The sequence below is a fragment of the Miscanthus floridulus genome, chromosome 10 (genome assembly GCF_019320115.1).
Source record: "Miscanthus floridulus cultivar M001 chromosome 10, ASM1932011v1, whole genome shotgun sequence".
In the NCBI taxonomy this organism is placed as follows: domain Eukaryota; kingdom Viridiplantae; phylum Streptophyta; class Magnoliopsida; order Poales; family Poaceae; genus Miscanthus; species Miscanthus floridulus.
Genome location: NC_089589.1, coordinates 8003809 through 8027278, shown reverse-complemented (window position 1 = coordinate 8027278; position 23470 = coordinate 8003809). Strand labels below are relative to the sequence as shown.

The following is a 23470-nucleotide window of genomic DNA, read 5'->3' as shown; positions in this document are numbered from 1 at the left end:
TCGAAACACCGATGGAGAGAGTATTCATAAAAATCAACACGTACCGTTATTATAAGTTTCAATTTAGTTAACCTTTAATAGTCCACAGCTATTACCACTGGTGTACCTTGTGTACATACATATATATTTATACCTAATAATACTCCTCCATGCAGGAAAGAATGTAATTCTAGCACAGTGACATACTTTAAGTTTGACCATTTATAGATAAAAAATATTAATATTTATGATACCAAATAAATATCACTAGATTAATTACGAAATGTATTTTCATAATAAATTAATTTAGAGTTATAAATATGAATATCATTTGTCAGAAACTTAGTCAAACGTAAACCATTTTACATGGCACGTAACCCTTGGGACGGATGTATTTGTGTAGTATTAAAGAGCTAAAATTTTTGTCACTAATGATTTTTCTTCCAGCCTTCCCCATGCTCCGTCAACTGCGATAATCTTGTCTGTTGAGGTTTTTTTCAGTCGGTTCGGGGCTTTGTCCCTTTTCGATCTCAGCCGCGACAATCGACTCCGTCGTTTTGGCGTTTGTTTTCCGCGTTCGTTCCGAGCCCGCACCCTTGTTTTTGTTCCGTTCTGTTTTCCTTTCTTCATTTTTTTTTTCTTTGTTTTTCTGTTTTTTCTTTTCCTGAGGAGTATATTCGATCCATTTCTTCCGTGCCCGTGATTTCTTCTATTATTTTCCCGACTATCTCTCTCTTTCTTATCTATATCTAGCATTAAAGATGCAAATTTTTTCAGCCACCTATTTTTTTTTCCGTCCATCTCTCCTTAGGAGCTGTTTGGGAGAGCTTCGGCTCCAGCTTCTCCGAAGAGAATCACTCCCAACAAGCCAAACACTCAAAATATCAATTAATTTAGGTGAGGATCAATAGAGAATTACTTCTTCATTTACACTACGAACTGGGAGCTAAAAAAACTACTTCACCCTACTCCCTGTTATATTCTGGTAGGAATCAATTCTCATCAGCTCCGCACCCTGCTCCCTCGTAGGAATCCAATAGAATCGCTCCATAGGAGAACCAAGGAGCAGAGCTGAAGAATCAGAGAGCGAAGCTCTCCCAAACGGGGCCTTAACTATTTGGGCACTCTGTGACCCGGGCTCATGACCCATATTAAAATGAGTTAGAATAACTTGCGTCTAGCGATGATGAATATAAAGTCCAATTCCAATATATATTAGATCGCGTCCTACCTATCTCGTATGTGATCTGTGACACGAACTCATGACCTGCGCTCATACAAATTAGAATAAATGGCATCTAGCGATGATACGGCGTCTGATTTCTATCATCGTCTGATTTCTATATGTATTGGGTTCCATTGCAACGTTCGAGCATCGTTTACAAGTATAAATATAAATATAATTATATATTTATACCTCTTTACCTAATAATAATAAAGAGACAAAATTTCTAGCCATCATTTTTCGTCCATCTATTTTTTTCGTCCACCTCCCCCTAACTGCCGCTTGTCGAGAGTTTCTTTCGTCTAGACTTATATGTATATTGTGTTTATTATTTATTTTTATGTTTATAAGAAAAACCATGAGAGAATCGGGAAAACAAAAATGACTTGCAAAATAATTAGGGAAAGGGCATGAAACGGACCTGATAGTCCAGAAAAGAAAAAAAAGAAAAAGGAGAAGAAAAGACAAAAAGAGGAAATAAGGAAAAGAAGTGGAACGAATGCGAAAATAAAAACGGATAGGATACCGTACTGATCGGAGATAGTCTAAAACAACGGAAAAGACCAAACAAATAACGGTATGGAAAAAGGAAAAAAAATGGATTTACTATATATAGTAATCGTATTGGGTATGACTTTTTTTTTGCGCATGAGTATGGACTCTTTGGTTAAACATAGACCATACACAACCCAATACGTTTTAGAATCGGACTCCGTATCACGCTAGACAAGAGCTATTCTAATTCGTATGAGCACGGGTTATATATATATTAGACGAAATAAACTCTCGACTACCGACAGTTAAGGGGAGGTGGACGAAAAAAATGGATGGACGAAAAAAGATGGCCAGAAAATTTGCCTCTTTATTATTAGGTATAGATAAACATAAAAATAAATAATAAACACAATATATATTATGGATCTTTGATCCTTCATCCTTCCCTAATCCTTAGTAATCAAATATTCCTACTACTAAATTATTGATATAATTTGATTAACCCAATATGATTATTATATATGGTAAATTTATTTTTTTTCCTTTTCCTATACCGCCATCTGTTTGGCATTTTATGTTGTTTTAGACTATCTCCGATCAGTACTGTATCCGATCCATTTTTCATTTTCGTATTCGTTTCACTTCTTTTCCTGATTTCCTCTTTTTGTCTTTTCTTCTCCTTTCTCTTTTTTTTTTCCTTTTATGGACTATCAGGTCCGTTTCATGTCATTTCCCTTATTATTTTGCAAGTCATTTTTGTTTTCCCATTCTCTCATGATTTTTCTTATAAGCATAAAAATAAATAATAAACACAATATATATTATGGATCTTTGGATCCTTCGTCCTTCCCTAATCCTTAATAATCAAATATTTCTACTACTAAATTATTGACGTAATTTGATTAAGAATAAAAATTATTTTTATTATAACCTAGATCAGCTAATGGTCTAATTAATTAAATCATGAACAGAAATCTTTGACAGTTTATTGTCCAGTCTAACCGGAAAGCGGTAACGGGAGTTACGATGCCAGTAGATGTGGCGCCGTAGAAGGTGGTGGCGGCCGGGCGGTGAGGCGGCCACGACGACCTGTTGGGGGTGGGGAGGCGAGCGGAGAAAGAGAGGGGTGGGGAGGAGGTGGGGGACGCCGGCGAGGTAGCTGACGTCGGCAGCAGCAACGGCGAAGCGGACGTAATCGCTACGGCGAAGCTCGCCGCCCTAGTGAGCGAGGCGGGTTGCCTGCAGGGATTCCTCTTTTCCACTGAACTTTTTCACTCTTTCATGGATAATTAAATAGGTTCATATATTTGATTAAAAACAATATTATGTTTATAAATTTCTACTTATTTTGCACGACATAAGAAATTTGCTAATTTGGCTGGCATTATTCCAAATTACACTTTTATAGATGATCAATGTTCTAATGTAATTATTGCTTCATTGCCGATGGATTAAATAGAAAATATACATATCTTTAGTAACTAAATAGAGATATAAGTTTTGATTTTCTCCCGTTGCAACGCACGGACACACTTGTACGACGAAGAGGAAGGAGCATTTGCGGTCCTGGAATAACGATGAACGAGTGGATAGAAAATTCTCGATTGCATGAATTTGCACAAAAGTCACTCCCTAAACATTAGCCAATGTTCTTTTTTGTGACGGATGATTTTAATGAACCATGTGAGCTATATATTCTTTGGATATTTCTATATCGATTCGGAACCCAATGCATTTATATACGTATTAAACTCTCAAATTGTCGAAACAAATGGTGGTTGATATGCTTCCGGCTTGATAGTGGGTAGTGTTTAAGTACCTTTTTTGGAATTATCTCTTGACTTCAAACAACCACTGTATTCTTAAGCATTATTTTTATACGTCTAGATCTTTTAGTACATGGTACGATTATTATTTCCTTTGACTTAAAATTGCTGATTGAAATTTTATAGAAAACAATAACCATATTAATCGAGTAATTATTTATTTGGTTATGTTTGTTGAGGCAATAATTGTATATATTAATTAATGATTATATTCAAACGATACATACAATAGCTATAGTCTTTATTGTCTATAACGGCTTTGCCGTCCACAATCATGCTGCCGGTAGTATAAAAGATGTTTGTCCCGTTGCAAAGTTACTGGTCTATACTTAATACGGCAAAATTTCTGCCATGTTTTGTTTTTCGTCCAGCTTGATTACTCAGTGTTCTGCTCGGCCTCGTTTTTTGTCTGGATATTTTTCGTCTTGCTATTTATTGGCTCAACTGTTACCGTGTTCACTCGGGAATCTATTACCGTGCGGGAATCTGCCACCAATAATTTGGAAGGAAGAAAAGACTAGGAGAGATCAGAGAACCGAATCAAGACCATCGAGTACAATACCAAATCAAGACCATCATATATACTCCAGATCGAGACCAAATACATAGCAAATCGAGGCCACCAACCATGTAGGTAAAAAAAATTTGAGCACAAACGGCTAGGACCTCACCCGACGTCGCCTGCCACAATCACCGAGGGAGCGCACCAGTCCTGCGACGTTGCCGGTCTCCTCACGGCCTGGTTGCTGCGTCCCCAGACCCGTTGCTCACCAGATCTAGACAGCCTCCTCGCCGTGCAGCCCGCCACCGCCAGCCCCAGCGAGATCCGCCCGAGCTCCGACGCCGCCGCACGAGCGCGGCTCGCGCGAGATCCGCCGGCGGCGGCGGGATCCCGGGCCCCTCGCAAGCCGCTGGGAACGCGCCCTCGCCAACCGCCGCCGTGGCCGTGGCCCGCGCGAGCTTCGCCGCCGCCTCCCGAGCGCGGCCCGCGCGAGAGGATGAGCAGGGACCGCGCCCACCGATGGAGGAGTGCAAGGGAGCGATGGCCAGATGGTGAGATGGGTGAGCAGCGCGGGCGAGCTGCGCCGCCGCGTCGGCGCTGGGGAGCGGCTGTCGCACGGGCGAGCGACGAGTGAGCGCAGCGACCGGCCACGGCCAGCGAGCACTGAGCAGCTTCGTGAGCAAACGGCGGCTGTACGTGTTGGTATGTCCTGGACGTGTGTGTGGCTGCTATTCATCGTATTGAAGAAACCGGACACACGTACGTGGGCTAGGGCAAAGGCCCGTTTACCAGCCGACCAGGCCACCAGGGCCAACCCAAGATTTGAGTTGTAATCAAAGAAAAACCAAGATTTATGTCTTCTATTTTGTTCAAAAATATTCTTTTGTGCTACAAAATTACATTAAAGGAAAATAGATTATTTAAAATAATCTATACCTATATACCTCTATATATAACTAATATTAAAGAGCCAAAATTTCTACTAATTTTTTTTTGGTGTAGCCCTCTCCTAACTACTTAGATCACTTTATTATCGGATTGACGGCATTGTGGAAGAAAAGTCATGTAAAAAATATAAAAAAGGAACCATGACTAAACTGTTGTAGGCGCTGCCGCGCGGATATTAACACAGGCATATGACAACCACTACAGTCCAAGAGAGAACTCACGTCAACAATAACAGGCGTATAGTCACTTCCCCGTCTACTCCCCGCAGAGTCATGGCTCGGCACCCTAACACACCGCATCGTCCGCCAGGGAAGGATGGGACGTGACCACTCGCTGAAACGAAGCCAGAGCCCAGCCCTTTCAGAATCAGCGAAGCATGCTATCCCTGGTGTGGTCTGCCACGACAGCAAGGCAGGCTGGGAAAAGAAAGACTCAGCACCTTCGAATGACCTTCTCTACCTTTGGTTTTTCCTCCTTTTCCCATCTATAACCCCTGCTCCCCCCTTGTCTATAAAAGGGAGGACAAGGCATCCCACTAAGGGGACGGATTAATTCCACATACAACACACAGCCAAGCAACAACCAAGCTCTTAGCAACCTTTCGACATTTCCATCAGAGACTTAACCTGTCCCTCTCTCAACCGTTTGTACCCCCTACTACGAACATTTTTCGGTACTAATAACACGAGCAACAATAAACTAGACATAGAGACATTCTGCTCGAACCAGTATAAACCTTGAATCCTTTAGTACACTATCCGAGCCTAACACGCAACAAATATAAATTTACTAGTTGATGTTTGTTCGAAACACCGACAAAACCCATAGTGTAAAAATGTCTCGCAAGTAGCGTACCACATCCCTCAACCCCGTACCACGACCCATCGACCCAAAATCTGTGACATGCTTAAGCCTTGCTATCCATCTATAATAAATGGATAGCAAGGCTTAAGCATGTCTTATACTGCCTGTAGTTCTGCCTCACTAAATACTAGGAAACGAACTACAGGTCCTAGCTCATTAGCATGGTACTACTTGGATTGCAAAAAAGAAAATAAACATTTCTTATACTGCCTAATTATTCATGCATCAGCCACCCAAATGTAACACAAATATATGTTGAAGACAGAACATGGGCTAATACTGTGTAACACCATGTCCCTATAACATCACTTTCTCAGTTCACACGACATATTTAGTAAAAATATTTCAAAAAATAGCAACAACACAAATCAACCATAATATGCAGCTATCAGGTTGCACGATAGTAAATTAGGAAGAATTGTTTTTGTTTTCACTTTTCAGCAGCGTATGAGGATAGATCAGCAAATTTGGTTAGAGGTGCTTGTGTATCTGCAAATAAAGAAACAAGAATTAAATTACCAACTTATGGCACATAGGAAGCCATTTGCATAAAAAATTGTGATTATTCTATGGCAGCATCCAGTAGGCACGTATAAATTATACGGGGAAAAAATTCTACCGAAATCAATAGGTGCAATAGTGCTAGGATGGTTGGCAAACACAAAAGCAGAGAGCGTGATTTATAAGTTATAAACACATGTTGTAAAATTAACTACGGAAATCAGATGGTACAAATCAACCAAAATCTTGACACACTACCAAGAAGTGTACACCGATGCATTAATTCAAATGAAAATAAGATGGAACTGAATGCTACAGGAAGCTGGAACATACATCAGAAAACTGAAAGGTTGGCTGAATGGTGAATGGCCACCTAGCTGGAATGTTTCACACCCCCCAACTTCGTATCAATAGCATGAATGATGACATTTTTTTCTGGTCCAATGCAGTCCCTGGAAGAAGTTGTAGAAGTGACCTCTTTGATCAGTTGTAAGATAAAAAAAAAAAAAGCAGATCAATTATATTTGTATTTTTCTAATCTGAAACATTTATCTTATACATAAATGCAGAGGAAGAACATTTGCCTCAATGGGTTAGGTTCGTCTATTTCAGTAGCTGGGTTTGAGCCTGTTCTTTGCACCAGTTTCCGCAGAGAAAACACAAGATTCTTTTGCAGCCATATTTAGGGGAGTCATTAGGCTTGTGTCCAATAACAATAAATACAGAAGGGTCTAAGGCAATTCTTAGATATTATTTTACTTTTTGTCCTCTCTGTGTACATTCCTTCTATGTGGCATGGCTATAGTGCCGTTGTATGAAGCAAATCATGAAATGATCATGTAGATATTAAAATTTATGTTTTCTTCATTCCGTAATGCATCCATGACATGCAGCAGGGAAAGGTTAGAAGCTAAAAATAACCTCTATTTTTCTGTTGCAGACCTCACCTAAATGAAATAGGAAAAGTTTAACAGAATATTAGAGGGATCAAACTGAAACGATGACATGGTAAAATGAATAGGGAGCTTTGTAACCCTTACCTAAACACTATGACAAACGCATGGCATGGTACAGTGTAAGGCAGACCCGAACATGAACATCCCTCCGGTTGATCCTTGGAAAACAAATAGAAGGTGGTGAAGACAGAGAATGGAAATTAAACAAATAGACCAAAGGAAGAAAAATCAGAATACACTGGAAGGCGAAATGTTGCTTTTGTGCACCGTGTTCGGCTGGTCATGTCCCAGCTTGTTTCAGCTTATTCTCTCTCACAGAATACTATTCAATCATCCAAAATCAGCCGTGCTACAGTGCCCATCTGTACCCTCTGAACGCGGTGATGAACTGTCTGGCTGGTAATATGACGTAGCAGGTTTTGTACATTTAATACAGTAGGTTTTGAGTGGAAACCTCTATGTTACCCCAATCCTAAGAATGAATTCCAAACAATTTGGCACCGCTAAAGTTGTGCGAGGTGTTTACCTGCAATTGAGCAATCCTGTTGGCTGGTCTTCTAGACCTAGAACTAAAAAAAAAATCAAATGAATAGAGCAGATCATGAACCAATAAAGCGCAAGAAAAGTAACAGCGAGACCAAGGGAAAGCAGACTCAACTGATGATTCTGCTATGAACAGGGACGCCACAAAGAAGCCAGTATTGAATCAACATTTCAGAGTTTAATAAGAAGGAATAGTAATTGCTAAGAACATAGAGCACAATAGTACATATTTCATCCCTCTCAATATGAAAATGTATCTGTCAGCAACACATGAACCAATCAATCGCAAGAAAAGTAACTTTTTTTTTTATAAGGCAAGAAAAGTAACTGCAAGAAACTTACCAAGGGAAAGCAGCCTCAACCGATGATTGTGGTATTAACTGGGACGCCACAAAGAAGCCAAATCTGCAAATTGCAGCATTGAAGAGTTAGCTATTAAGTGCCTCGCATATACTTTTCCCCAAGCCCCCACAAACAATAGTATGCTGTTGTTATATACATGCACATTCTTTACTGAAGCGAACATTCTTATATATTAGCACGAAAAGGTAACTATGATGTTGGATTGAGCAGGCTGGATGAGTAAATTAAATTGATATTTTGATTCAATCCTTGGTGGACCTAAATAAATCAGTATAAGTTTGCTTCTTCAACAATTGAGGTGGCAAATCTCGGTTAGCCCCAGATAGAGCAGACTCAAAACCCAATCAAATTTCAGAGGACAAAAAATATATTTGGAGCGTACTCAATTTGACGGTCTGTTCCTACAGGAAGGGGCACCGGTCATCCTGCTCGATGCACCATGCGGCAGCCACCGGCTGTTTGTTCTCCGTTCGCAAAGCTGCATATGGCCTAAGCAGGCTAGCGAAAACCAAACCTAGGGGATGGAGCTGGCGCGTGGAAGCTCGCTATGGCGACCCCACCGCAGAATCCATGATGTGATGCAAGACAATAGAAGAAGGAAGAGGAGGGTTCTAGGTTGAGGCTTGGAAAATGGGGAATACCTCGGCGTACCAACGGCGACGCTGCTGCTCGCGCCATGACGCCGCTGCTCCTCCTGGCGCCGTGACGCCGCTGCTCCGGGTTCCGTAGGAGATGACTGAGCCACCTAGGGTTTCATGGAACACAGGCGCACACTTCATCCGCATATAAATCGGCGTGCACAGCGAAGGGGAGCGAGAGATCCTGGACATGAGGAGACGCACCAGCAGGGGATAGCGGTCGCCGGCCCGCGGATGCGCCCACCGCGGGGGCACGGCCGGTGCCGCGCCACATCAGGAGAGGGAGAGAGAGGCCACGCTTCCCGTGCCGGGACTGGGTCTACGCCTGCGCGCCACCGAGGCCGTGGCTGGGTCCGTGCCTGTACGCTGCCCACGCCGGAGGCCGGTCGATCGGCACGGGAGGGGAGCAGGAGAGGGAGATCGAAGGGGAGGAACTGGCGTGGGAGGCGAGGAAACGAGGCGAAGGAGACGGCGGCGTAGGAGGCGAGGAAGGAGTGGAGCGGCCAGAACTATAGAGAGACGGAGGTAGATATTTTTTTTGCCGGCAGCCTCAGATGGGGCGACGCGTGGTGCAGGCACAGTAAACACCGGTGGAGCAAACTGAAGCCGTCAAAACGAGATCAGACGGTCCCAAAGAATTTTGCTAACGTGGCTAGTGTGGCTGCTGGCGAACGTGTTTCAAATTGAAGGAACTGGTGGAAGGGCGCGCGCCATCGCGCGCATATGCAGTTACAGTGGAATTTCTGAACAAGGAGGAAGTACAGTGAATAAGAATGTATGTAGATACGTATTTAGGATGTATATATCACAGGGGCACAGGAAGAATTTTACCTTGAAGCGCATAATTCGACATGAAACACATTTAATTTGTCTAATGACTAACAGCAGTGCATAAACATACACCCTACAAGCTGGTATTGGTAAGTTTCTTGGCAGCTATCAGTCATGGTAGATGATGTAATAGTCCAAGGGCCCTATCAGCAGTCCCTAGACTATGCTGAAGCTCTGCCATTGATACATTGCCCTTTTTTGACATTGTCTGATTAGCCAGAAACAATCTCAAAAAAAAAAAAAAGAAGAGAAACACTCAATTTGGGTACGCAAACCACTCTAAGGCCTCATATATGGACGTCGCGTTGCTCCAAAGGAACCGAGGCTGCTTGACGTTACCAGCGTGAACTACATGTACTTCTATCTTCAGAGATGGCGTCGCATGCACCATGACATTGCCGCAAGTTGTGCCACTCGACCAAGAGACACAATGGCCTTAATGGACAGGTGCTGGTTCCTAGTAAGGAGCAGAGAATTTGGTAAATGCTCTTTATGCATGTAACTGAATTAGCGAAGCTAAAATAATGAAACAATTTGGTGATAAAGCATAATAATTATATAACTTAAAGTTACATATTATTAGGATATGAAAAATTATGGTAGAAACTTCGTACTGATCTATATTTAAGTTAATATGTAGGCTTATGTAACCTGAAGATCCAAATGGGCAAAAAGAGAGCACGTATCAGGTTGATGCCAATGCCATTCAAATGTAATCAGGAAATAACATCTGGGAAAAACACAAACAAACTGTACATGTGAATACATTAGTGAATCACTAAAGCAAAGAATTAACTGAGCTGAGGGGTGGGAAGCACACTGCCTATATACAGGCAAATGGTTTGTGCAAGAAGAGAGGACAAAGGTATAAAACAATTTAGAGAACACCTCGGTAAAGAAATAGTCTGAATTATTGTTACGTGTATAATGTAAGTTACTTTTCATAAATATAAAGAGATCAACAAGAACATGTATTCTGAAAAATAGCAGCATTCATAGAACCAAGCCAGTAGATACCGCCAAATATTTTAAAAAAACTAATCTATGAGTTTCAGAATTCCTCAGAGCCAACGGCATGACCATTTCATGTCTTCCCCAATTTTAATAACCCAACAACTGAACTGAGGTACTACATGGAGTAAGCAAATTTAGAGAGGGAACTAATGCTGCTGGATTGGTAAAGGGCAACATAGTGGGTACTTGTTGAAGCAAATAATTTAAAAGGCAGGCAAGTTCATAGACATATGAAGAAACATCTGAATAGGCAGTAAAGGCACAAACAGACCATGCACACAAGAACATCTAATCGTATCTAAACAGGATCGGAAAGCACAAATCGTGGTTGATGACCGAGGTTTTTTAGAATGGAACATACTGGCTAATCCTTCCTAAAGCAACAAAGGGCAATTCGAGCAGCACAGCGAAGGTGGTAATTTAGAAGACAAACAGGCTCACAAACGCAGGATAACTGAAAGGAGCACCTAAAAAACAGTCTGTGTTGGCTGGACTGGGAAAACAAGAAGCAGGGGACTGGCCAGTCCTGCAGCAATGACAAAGGCGAACACAGCTGTGACAACAACGACCCTGCAGAAAAATATAGGCAAAAGAAATAAGTGCAACCATGTAAAACCGATCCATGTCTACATACAAAGACTAAGCATATACAATGTAAGAGTATGTAGTTTGTATGGTATGCATTTAAGACATCATCCAGAAACTCATTGCTAAATTTACCCTCAGAAGTTCAGAATAGAATTGATTAGAATAAAAAATAGCCAAATCCTAATGAGGCAGCTGAACCTGGCTGCACACTTTATTAGATCATACAAATACATAGTAGCAGATAACAACTTGTAGCAATAGCTCATTCCAAATTAATTAAGTTTGCCTTTAAGCTCAGAGAAAATAAGCATGAGCATTGAATGATGTGTTTAGCAAATATAGCAATATAACATGAACATATAGCATAAATGGAAATCCAAAAGCTTCATAATTCGAAGGAACACTATACCTTAGAGCTAGAAACCTAAATAGCTAGTGACTTCTAAACTTCTCTTCTTGGAGGATTTTATAAGGCACTTTGGAATGCCAGTTTGCAGCAAGGTTTGTCCATGGTTTCTAATCTGTATTTGAAATGTAATAAGAGGAAAAGTAAGAATGCTCTGATAATTTATATGTAGCACCTATATAGGAATAGATCATCAAAATGCAGTGCGCCTTTTAAAGAAAAGGAGGCATGAGCAAGGGAAAAATATTCTGACTTATCAAGCACTAAAGATCAACAGCTAAGCTGGTGACAACCACATTCTGGTGGGCAATCCACAGCTAAACTGGTGACAACCACATTCTGGTGGGCAAGATGAGTTGTGCACTATCATTATACTCCACGAAAACGGGAGCAAACACTATGATCTCTAATTATCCAAGAAGGTAAACTATATCGTACAATAACATCCCTGCAAACAAAGGGATCGGAACACAAAAAGGAGCAACGAAACAACCATAGCCAGGCATAACATAAAGAGAACATCACTTGTTGGCCAACTAAGCAAGCCAAAAACAATGCAGTAGCAAGGAAGACGAGGAAGGAAGCAAGCAGGAATAAGGCAGGATAGAACGATGCGGCAACAGAGCCAAGGCGGCCGTCATGAAGCACCGAGGCTTTCTACATATCCTGACTGAAAAGTAAACCCAAGAATAATAGAAAACCCGTAAGATTGTAAAACTAAAAAAAAAATCCAGTTTTTAGCTGTTAATGCAAGATTAGAAAACTCAAAAAATCACTGACTCAGGAGCTAACCTCCAAGGACAATGTTTGATGACACTATTGTTTTAAGTAAGACAGATAGAGAAAGGGTCAGAAACTGAACATTTATGCAGGCTGTATGTTGCCCTGGCCCGTCACGTGCATTTGTAACTTAAGAGCAAATTTAATTCTACAAGGAAAGAGGCAATCCACTACATCTTTTTCCTTTTTTTCCAATGAAATTCATTTCTGTAATCACAAATTTGACTAATCCAGGATTGAAATTTTGGGAAAATAGAAATTTCATAATAGTTAGCTGGCGGCAAGCAATGGTTCCCAAATCACAACAGAATAGGCAATCCACTACATCATTTTCCTCTCTTTCCGATGAAATCCAATTCTATAATCTCAAACTCAACTAATTGAAGACTGAAATTTTGAGGGAAACAGGAATTTGGCAATAGTTAGCTGGCGGCAAGCTATGGTTCTCAAATCAAAAATAGAAAACTGATATTTTGGTAGAAAGCTTACTCGCATGTGCTCACGCAACACCTACTCTCAGCAGCAGTTGAGACACCAACCATTCCATGCCGGTGGTATGTGACCCTGGTAATGACAAGCATAAATTATACTTACATGTTGCTCCTGGTATATTTTTTTTGCTATGAAATCAAATACCCACAATTGAGAGCAGGGTAGGACACTTTACATTATACCAAACAGTAGGACTGCAGATAAGTGACTGCAGTGACACTCAAATTGGTAACACCAATCGGACAGAAAGCATGTATGTACATTTGAACCTGTGAAAGCCAATAAAGAAGAGAAACTTGTGAAGGTACTATATCAAGAATTTGAGAAGCGTCCTCAGCACAATAAAGCTGAATCCAGGATGTACAGGAACACATTTTTTGTACCTGAGTTGCAAGCGAGCCTGATAGGCAGATTCAGGACTTTTCCTTGTTTAATGTACCGACTCTTGCTCATAGTGAGATGCCGCTACAGCCCAAAACAAACAAAGAAAGTATATGCTATTAGAAAATATTATCTTCAGAAAGTACCTCAACGTGTAAAATTGTGGTGACAACAGTGCCTCAGCTTACCCTTCCTAATGTTGCTAATGGCAATGAGATATCATATAAAAGCAACCATATATGTTCAGGCTTCCATAAATAAAAGAAGCTATGTGTAAACTCTGCATGTAGGAAACCAAACTGCCACCACATACATCACAGGTACATTCTAACATTGTAGAATAAAATGCAACATCACTCATGGCCACCGAACATGTTGCAGTTAGATGTACCTTTTCATTACCTGCTCTAAGGGCTAGTTTATCTATAGGGTATGTTGGCCCAGCAATATGACTCCTCGTAACATCTTTGTTTCTGAAATCTTGTGTATAATTCTCACGCATTGTTTGTATGTGATCCTGGTAATGAGAAGCACGGAAATTATATGTACATGCAGACTCAAAATCTTCAACAAAATATGTAGGAGGTAGTACTGTGACATGGGTAACTGGGAAAAATGCAATGTTCTGATTGGCTGTTTTGTCAGTGCCAAATTTTCCCGTTGCAGCCACCACACAATCTATCTAATTCTAATAGGCAGAAACATGTATAGGCTACAATTAATCTAAGGCTACAAAAAAAAAATTGTATTAAAGCATACCGTATTATATATTCACTGTGTAGATCTACTCATGTGGAGTCCAATAAAATTAGATTTTTCATTTTATGATTTTTCTATGATTTACTATGATTTTTCAAAAAATCACCGAAAATAAATTAAAAAAAAAAGAAAATTCAAAACCATCGGCACTGTAGCCAACCCGCCGTTACGGTACCAGACCCGCTGTTACTGTGGCACCTGCGCAATGCCCATGAAGTCATTGATCCTTTGCATAACCATCTAAGGAAAAAAAAGACAAGAGAGAGGTGGTTAGAACTAAAGTGCTGAGCAGCATTGACAAGAACAATTACAAGAGAGATGGAAAGGAGTGCAAGAACACCACATACTACGATACAGCTTCTGCAAGAAACGATACATGGAGGAACCGTGCACAGCCGGCAGTGGAAAGATCCGCTCCAGAAGAAGAGGGTGAGCTACAGCCAGATCCGGCCGCCGAGAGGCGACGCGCAGGCTGGCTCGCCTGTGCTGGGCGTTCGCGCTGCCGGGGGGAGCTCGCGACGCAGCCGGGGTCGTCGAGCACAGCCAGCTAGGGTTTCCTGGAGCAGATGCGGTCCGGCGAGAGAAGGTCGCGCCGAGGAGTAGCCGTGCCGGCTGCCACCGGCGGAGACCGGTCGCCCCGCGCCGCGGCCGGGGACGGGGACGGCAACTACCGAGGCCCACGCGCGGCGCGGCGCCGTCGCCCTGCCAGCGCGCCGCGCGGTGAGGCAGCGGCGGTGGGGCCCGGCCGGCACGCCGCCACGCCGGGAGAGAGGGAGAGGGAGAGGGAGGGAGAGGAAGGCGGGGGCGGGAGCGGTGGAGGCGGCAGCTCGCGGGAGGAGGCGGAGGATGAGGACTTTTTTTTTTACGGAGCGGGCGAGAGAGGAGGCTAGATATTTTGGCCGGACGGTACCACGAAGGAACGGAGACCGCAAACTCACGATCCAACGGTGCAAAACAAATTTAATAGCGTGGACACGCCCAGGATCGGCCAACCCCAGCTCCCGCGGAGCGTTGAACGGACCGGGAGACAGGGAAAGGAGGCGGACACACGCACGAGGCACGTGGATGCGTCCGATTCGTAAATAGTAACCGCACAGTAGCTGAAGCGCTCTCGTCGCGCGGATGCTAGAGCTTTACGGAGTTTCACTGGTATAAGGCGTGCGCCCTTGCGCGCGTTGATAGGCAATGTAAGTTTACTTTTGAAAATATATATTGAATTCAGGAACATGGCATTGCTCCCTTCGGTGTGGAGCTACAGTAAAACATATATCGCTCGATGCCGATTACTGTAGGAAACATAGATAAAGAGGGACAATGCCTAAAAAAGGGAAAACAAAATACTTGGAACACCCATGGCATTGCTCCATTTGGTGTTAAGCCGCAGCAAGGCATGCATGGTTTGATGTCGATTACTATCACTGTTCGCCTAAACGGCTATTTAGCCCGTTTACACACCGTTTAAACGCTAAACGGTGGTACACCGTTTCCGTTTAATTGGTTGTTTTGACCGTTTAAACGGCTGTTTTTCCCGTTTAAACATCCGTTTTGCTCGAATAATGGGCTATACGATAGGTGATCGACTGTTTACTGTTTAACGTTTAAAATAACACTGATTACTATAGCAAAACATAGATGAAGATCAGTTAAGGGACAATGCCGAACAAAAGGAGGCACAAAATACTTGGAGCATCCTGTAACATTACGGCCTTCTGTGATTATTTCTGGAAACAAAAAAAGGATGTGAGATTAATGTCATTACGAATTAATTCTGAACATAACTCATATCAGTCAAAGTACATGTAAAAAAAGGACGGCGTTTCCATTTTCCTATTTCTAACTTGCACAGTATGTGTATCAAAAAATATGAGGTACATCCGCATATCAGAATGTGAAATAAATCGTGCAGAAACAATAACATCGTATAGGGAAGATGAAAAATGAATCCGGTTTTTGAATCAGAAAAATAAATTCAAATGTTTAGAACAACATATCATAAACAAAGAGGCTTTCAGCATAGTTTCAGTGATCGATACCATACCATCAGTATATAATGGGTATGTGGTTCAGGTAACACATACCATCAGATGCCCTATGGTGGCTGGCACGGGCTTCTTGCACTCGATGCCGAAATGGGTGTCCCCAAGTAACACATGAGACTACATAACCTAAGTATCAGTGCTTCATCACAAACAATGTAAAATTATCTTACCAATTTGATACAGCCATTGGCAAATAAGATGATATTATTTCGAGGCCTAAAAGGCATCTACCTGGACTGAAAAATGGTGCTAAGCTAAAAGAATTTGTATGTGGTAGGTGATGAAGATAGGTAGAGGCCCAAAGTAGGTTTCTTACCAAAATAAGAGAGCGTCTCTGAAAACTGCTTGCTAAGTGAATCGATGCGAAATACCGGCTATTCACTGCACCGCAAGGAGCAAAGAAATTATTGGGGAAACTGATTAGACAGAGACGCTGCAAATAGAATTGGGCTAGCATTGTATAAGGACCTGTCATTTCGACCGTGCAGCCAACAAGCTAACAAGCAGTCACTACAATACATAGGAAACATTAGTAATACAGGAAACATAATTATGGACAGGTTTATCAACCAATATGCAGGCCATCTAGAGTTGTTAGCTAGCAATTGCGGTGACAGTTTCCCCACACCGAATATAACTAAAATCTAGATGGTCTACCATCCGCAAAATTTAGGTAGGCTATGGTTATACTTTCTGGAAACTAATGGATCAAAAGTTTGTCCATTATATATATTTTAACTTGTCGTAAGTTTGAACTGTCTATTTAGGCAGAAGCCTTGGTCTTTTTGTAAAAAAACAGCAGCCATACAAATCAAAAATTGAGAGCGTAGTCTCAATTCTATACATGAATCTAATCCAATTATTAACAATGAGATGCCTGGACAGTAAATAGCCACCCAAGTGGCAAAGAAAGGAGCTACTGTGTACTGCTACTGCCCAACTAAAGTGAACCATGGACCAAAGATGGAGGCTAAAGCAGTATAGGTGTGGTATGGACGCAGAGTATCCTCACGAGATTACGTGGTTGATGGCCCAGCACAAAGACATCGCTAAAGCAATCAGGGTATCATAAAAGGTACTACGTGGTTCTAAATTTGGGCTCCAATATTTTTTAGTTCTGCATGTAATAAAAATCTGTCCAAACCATTATACCAACATATTCTAATATAGTATTGAGGTTGTTTAGGTGCCTTGAGTGAAGTGGCATCAAGACTCAAAAGCAAAGGCAGTTCAAATGCTCATGTTCCCTCCATCCTCGCTGATGGTAAGGATCATGTTCTTTTTTAATGAAGCACTCCATTCCCTCATTTAGGTTGAGTGAAGGCAGCAGCAGACCAATAGCTGTGAACTAAGATAGCTATAAAGAAAACACAACTGATTCAGATAAATCTTGGTCAGTCATGTATGAGGCAGTAACTTAAATGTTTATTTTCGTAAATCAACATGCGTAATTCGAAACTAATTGACATAATACTTACATGTATAAATCACCAATGATTCAGTAGGTCTAAAGCTCAAATTGTGATGAAAGTACACACTCATTCTATTGAAATCTGAAATAATACAAAGCATGAAAAAAATGAAGGCATGTGTTTCCACTCATATAACTATTACAAATTAGCACCTATGGACTTAATTTCCTTTTTAAATCGTGGAATAATCCAGGGATATATATGCTTGCATCAAGTAAATTTGTCTATAACAACTCATGGGTGGTAGAAGGCCAAAGGAAAGTAGCTCATTGTACACCACGTGTTTAAGTCTTATTAGCAGTATAAGAGCGAATGATACAATTACCTAGAGTCTTTGTAGAACAAATGGAATATTACAGGCCCATAGGACAGAATTGGTGGTTTTGCAAACATATTATAAAGCCAAAGTTTGAAGAGTGCACTGTATAAATTTAGCATGTAGTTCTGCCGATCCTATCGACCTCACCATCTATAATAGCAGGAAAAGTTTCAGAAGACAACCATATTGAATCCGTAGATACAGTGGTTTTTTTTCTTCACACCACAAATACTTAGAATAAGTTAGCAAAGCATCAGCAAGTACAAAGTTGATGATCTAAAAAGGGTGAAACTGAGGTCGCAAAGAGTACTGAACATATTTGCATTAATTATTCTGCATCAGTGGTTACATCATGAGAAATATCAGTTTGCTTTCTGTTATGTTAGCTCAGTTCATACATGTAAATGGCCTGACATAAGAACAGTGGGCTAGCTCAGCTCATACATGAGAAATATTTTAGCTCAGTTCGCACATGTAGGTTAATAAAATATCAGATGAGTAAATGGACTGCCATAAGAATAAAAATGGCTGGAGATGTGCATGAAAGAGATTTTAATTTAGTTTGTACAACATGAAGCCCTGCCCAAATAAGCTCTAGCTAGAAGAACTAACAGATGCAATAAGTATTTACTCACCAACATTTTGGCAGCCCCGGATCCATATATATTCAATCCAGTTTCCCTCCTGAATTCTGGCCTGAAAATTGCTGGCAAAAATGTATCAAATGAACAAATCTTGAGGTGGCAATTAAGTGAATGTTTTTGTTTTGCTGACACATCTAATTTGAAACCGCACCGATGTAAAGAAACTGCACGATGTAAGAGAACATGAGAAAAGCACCGATGACTGAAGTGAAGGAATGAACGAAGCCAAATAAATTGAACCAAACAAAAATGTGATACCCAAAAAAATATCAGAAAGAAGAAATATGAATATTTTTTCTGCTTCGTCTACTACACAGGCTGCAGCTACCCAAACCAGTGGAGCAAAATTGTGCGCGCGTAGGTGAAAAAAACGTAGTCAATTCATAGGAACTATGACCGAACTACCTTTCCTTCCATGCTTGCCTCGTTATACATCTGCTGCCTGTCGTGCACATTGGACGTTCTGCTGTAGGTGGCTGTCCTTGCCATCTACAAATTGTAGATTGATCAGACAACACATTACCTCAATCAAGAACCTAAAAAACAATGTCCATCATCAAATTAGTTGCTGCCAGGTGGAGAGTATCATACCGTAGCTTGCTTGTACTTCAGGAATTGATTGGTAGAGGTAACAAAAAGAACAAAAGATTCAAGGTTACCATGGCCTGAGCTGTGATGTTAATTTTTTCTAATGCATGAGTGACATGTAAAAAAATATCATTTTCCCTATGGGAATGAGGTAAAAAATTTAAGCAACAAAGTGAAACTCGGTGGCCTGCCATCTAATCTGAGTTCCATACGATAGTTTGGGGAACAGGAGAGGCTAAACCATTAGCTCCAAGCAAGCGATTTTTACATAACTTTTAGGGACAGAACTACAGCAAAATGAAATAACTAATGTGGTCCACAGGTGGCCTTCATGTATTTGGTGAATATTAATGTGTTGGCTGCTTTGTGTGGATGCTTACTTGTAGATGGGAAAAATACTACCAAGAAGTGAAAGAAGAGAGAAAGATCTGTGAACACCCATGGCAGGTTTAGAGAGGAGCAAGTATGAGACTGGTCCAACAAGCACTGGGACTGTATCATTGCAGAGCTGCATGAGGGGCAAAAAAAAAGTTCTGCCGGCATTATTTTTCATAAAAGAAATGGTGATCCTATCATATTGTTATTAAACTTACGTAGTCATAACCAGCATAACTACAAAGAAATGAAAGCAGCATTAGTTGACAGACAAATAATTTTGCAGACAGCCAAAGTAGCATTAGTATGCACAAAAAAAATTAACAGCCATGTAACAAAGGTTCTGAACATGCTGAATTGTATCCTAGAAGGATGCATGAATACACGAACCTCTTGTCGACTGGCCATGTTTGACAGAGCGTACCAAATCAGGAACCTGCAACAAACAAATCGAGGTACATCTAAAAAATACAGAGGCATAAAATCGAAATACAGCCATAGGAGGACCTCAGCTAGCTGCACACGCCACAGGGAGAGAAAGGAGCCGGGGGTGGGTTTGGCGTGCCAGAGAGAGAGAGAGAGAGAAGTCGGGGGCGGGGTTCGGCGCTAGGAGCTCCGGACCTAGGGTTGCCTGTAGCATATGAACGCCCGCGGGCTAGAGGAGGAAGCGGCGCCGGGGGGCAGCCACGCTGGCGGGCAGCCACCGGCAAGGCCCGATCACGCTGCGCCGTGGCCGGGGACAGCCACCGCCGGCGGCGACGCGCGGTGCCGCGACAGAGGCCGGGGAGCGCGGTGAGCCGGCGGCACTTGCTCGGCCGGCACGCCGTGGGGAGGTGGAGGAGGAGGACAAGGGCGACCGCAGCTGCGCCGCGCTGCTGGCGCCGGTGGTCGCCCTAGCCGCGCGTCGGGAGAGATCGGGAGAGGGAGGGAGCGGACGAGAGAGAGCGAGGAAGGGGAAGGAGAAGCAGAAGTTTGGGGAAGGGAAAGCAGAAGCTGGATATTATATTCTTTTTGCTAGATTCTGAGAAGCCGTAGAAGGTAAATAAGAGCGCGAAGAATTCGAAGAAGCCAGAGAGGATGGCGGGAAGCTGCTCCGGACGAGAATCACCTTCAAGAGATCTGGGCCATCGCTTCGAAAATCCGACGGAGGAAAAAAATTAGAGCGACGTGGCCGGTGTCTCCTTCTTGGAGTCCTCGCGGGCTTGTATGGGTTAACTAGTGGAAGGCGCGCGCCCTTGCGTGCGTTGGTAGACACAGGTAAGTTCACATTCGAAAATATATATTGAATCTTTCAATGCAGAAACCGAGTTAGCAGTAAAATAGATAGGTAAGTAGTTGGTAACACTACACAGCCATAGTAGATTAAGCATAGTTGAAGTAGCGACATAATGAGTACATATGGAGTGACACGACGAAGTTTCTAAAGAGACTGATGTGTGTTTCCCAGGAACTGTTGCTGTATATGTACATAGGATTGAGATGGCAAGGCAATCATGGCCGCGTCTGATGTGATAAATATAACCTGGCACATCTCGCCAAATGACGAAGCAGCCATCTTGTTCCATGTTGTCACTCTATGCAGCAGCAAAGACAATCAGTTTAAAAATAGTAGGTAGGTAGACCAGCGTGATCTTTCTTAATTCAGGTAGGATAGGGAGGAATGGTTGGTGCTTGGTAAACAGAAGCAGAGGGCTAAGAGTGTTACCAGTTCCTCATCTCCTCCTCAGTCGCTGCTGATGCAATTATAGAGGCCTGCCATGGCAGAGCACAATGCAGGATTCATTAGCGCTCCCAAGTTAGTTACCCAATTAGCTACCTATGCATAATGCTACCTAATAAGAGGCATATCAGTTTCTTTTTCTTTCTTTCTTTTTTTGTCAAATGTATAGCCAAGAAGGTGGGGAAGAAGGTTGTAGGCTATTTGCCATCTCTTGGCCATAGCCATCAGGAAGCTACTCCTCTCTGGAGTAGTTTTGCTGTTTCTAGAGGAGCTTTAATTTTGCCATGTGTAATTGCGCTATTGTTGACTGTTGGTAGAAAAGAAAACCAAAAGCCTAGATCAGATTACTCTTGAAGAAAATCTAAGCCTGCATAAATTTCTTATAGCTCATATTACAATATAAATTTGTGAAAATAGGACCATATGCAATAGTAACTTACACATGTTGCAAAGAACACTTGGTTCACCCAAAAATATCAAGTTGCACACAGCAAATCGAAAGCTATAGAAAATCAGTGTAAATACAAATATGAAAAAGTAATCGAACAGGACCTCAGAACTGAAACACCAATCAGAATAGATATATGATCCCAATAAGTTAAAATAGGATCATCATGGTACAGCTCAAACTGAGACATTTATATATGACACACCTAGATCGTAACGAAAAGAACTTAAAAACTGCCATGTATAGAATTGTCTAGCAGAGGTCCAAAGATTTAAAAAAAGAGGTGGGAATCAATGACGGGAAATTAAAGGGAGGAAATGAACACATGTCCAAAGTATGTCACTGAGACGTCGATTGCCAAATTTGAGTACCTGATAAGCGTAATGTAGTTGCCCTTTTGTGATATCAAATTGCGTTATTACTAAAACATAACATACATTGCAGCCACAAGCATTTCCCTTGAATATCGATTGATGCAAACACCTAATACAAAGCATGCAAGCACACTTCCTAATTTGACTCTGCTGAACATCTGCAGTGTGCAGTCAAGTATTCTTGAAAACTGATAAGGTAGAGAACAATCACTGTTACCTATCTCGAATCTGCTAACATAACGGATTTTAGCTCTTTAGGTATTCCCTCATGAGTCCATTGTTGATCAATCATCATGACCATCTAAGATAAAGCCTAACACTTGATAAACAAAAGGGAGCACAAGAAAAGGCGACATTCTGTGCAGAAAAAAATTCAGTTATACATTGCACTATCCCTTAGAAAAAGTTGTCAATCCTTAGGGAACTGTTTAGGACGTTGCAGAAACTTATCTATTTGAAGCAACCAAATACTACAAACTGTTAGAAATTCCACTGCCAAACAAATGCGAACCAAACTGTGAAATCACTAAATCAGACAAAGGGAACATGAAAGAGATGACCAAGGGATTACCTAGGTACTCGTCCATATCTTTTTTTTCTTCCTTTCCATAGGAGTCCAATCTCACTGTGGTAGCAGATTCATTATTGGGTCACCCTTGTCAGCTATCACTTTGACCTACATGTGCATGTAGATTATATAAATGTAGCAGGTGTAGGCAAACTGAGCACATAGTTCTAAGTTGCAAGATAGTATCCGTAAACTAAAGGTAACAACAAGACATGACTGTATGAATGTCTTTTGTTGTGACTGTGAGCACACTCGAGCTAATGTTAGATTGGACCGGATAATGGCAACATCGATGGTTTGTGAACTAAAAAAAATATGTTCGAAATCAATTTGAAGTGGGGCAGTTTCAAGACTTTGCAATGCCTTATGTCTCCGAGATAGCAGATGGTCACTAAATTGTAAAAACAATACCAAGAAAACTTGAATGCAGAATACACCACTGCAACGTACCTGAAGTCACACGGATAGGAAAGGTTACCAAGAAAACTGGAGGTGACATAGTTTTGACGAGAGCACATGTGAAGTAGACGGAAGCTTACATATGCAGCAACTGGAACAGCCAGAAATAACAAAAAAAATTGAAGGACAGATCAATAGATCATCAAATATGATAACTCGAATAAACTAACATATCATAGGGAGCATAGCCACCCTCTGTTTTGCTGTGTAGTCTAAAAATTCTCTCAATTCTCAGTCAGACAAATGCTAATACAGCCTATACTCTGATCTATGTTTTAGTGAACGTAACTCACATATCTGATGCGGTGAAACTACCAAAATAATAAGTAAGTATGCGATGAAATACGAAAGGCGATGCTTAGATTAGATAAAG

General features: G+C 41.6%; 1 protein-coding gene and 1 long non-coding RNA gene across 42 annotated transcripts; both read right to left on the bottom strand.

The window, feature by feature from the left end:
* Nucleotides 1-6094: 6094 nt before the first annotated feature.
* LOC136486172 (uncharacterized) lies at nucleotides 6095-14975 on the bottom strand. 41 transcript variants are annotated; one of them, XR_010766704.1, is made up of 16 exons: nucleotides 14439-14954; nucleotides 14252-14331; nucleotides 13735-13849; nucleotides 13521-13631; nucleotides 13335-13416; nucleotides 13127-13220; nucleotides 12949-13023; nucleotides 11683-11794; nucleotides 11153-11255; nucleotides 10323-10401; nucleotides 9045-10128; nucleotides 8844-8947; nucleotides 7381-8244; nucleotides 7262-7287; nucleotides 6674-6792; nucleotides 6095-6328 (listed from the first exon to the last, which is right to left on the bottom strand). XR_010766704.1 is itself a non-coding variant. In XM_066483009.1 (16 exons), the coding sequence occupies exons 2-8, from the start codon at nucleotides 14233-14235 to the stop codon at nucleotides 12337-12339; spliced, it is 504 nt and encodes a 167-aa protein (XP_066339106.1). In that variant the 5' UTR covers nucleotides 14236-14331; nucleotides 14439-14975; the 3' UTR covers nucleotides 6095-6328; nucleotides 6674-6792; nucleotides 7262-7287; nucleotides 7381-8244; nucleotides 8844-8947; nucleotides 9045-10128; nucleotides 10323-10401; nucleotides 11153-11255; nucleotides 11683-12336. The 41 variants fall into 41 exon arrangements, 35 of the variants coding, with proteins under 35 accessions (XP_066339106.1, XP_066339105.1, XP_066339103.1 ...); XM_066483009.1 differs by having other exon boundaries at nucleotides 11683-12349; nucleotides 13724-13849; nucleotides 14233-14331; nucleotides 14439-14975; XM_066483008.1 differs by having other exon boundaries at nucleotides 10323-10421; nucleotides 13724-13849; nucleotides 14233-14331; nucleotides 14439-14975.
* A 6039-nt stretch (nucleotides 14976-21014) lies between these two features.
* On the bottom strand, nucleotides 21015-23188 carry LOC136487062 (uncharacterized). The gene is made up of 4 exons (XR_010767126.1): nucleotides 23089-23188; nucleotides 22642-22746; nucleotides 21234-21280; nucleotides 21015-21102 (listed from the first exon to the last, which is right to left on the bottom strand). It is a non-coding gene; the product is annotated as an uncharacterized lncRNA (long non-coding RNA).
* Between the last annotated feature and the right edge of the window lie 282 nt (nucleotides 23189-23470).

Excerpts from the sequence above, each read along its gene's own strand:
- LOC136486172 (XM_066482983.1), bottom strand. Across the intron at positions 13,417-13,520 it reads CATTAGCAACATTAGGAAGG|CGGCATCTCACTATGAGCAA; the intron begins GTAAGCTGAGGC and ends TTTGGGCTGTAG. Across the intron at positions 13,221-13,334 it reads CAGGCTCGCTTGCAACTCAG|GTTCAAATGTACATACATGC; the intron begins GTACAAAAAATG and ends TGGCTTTCACAG.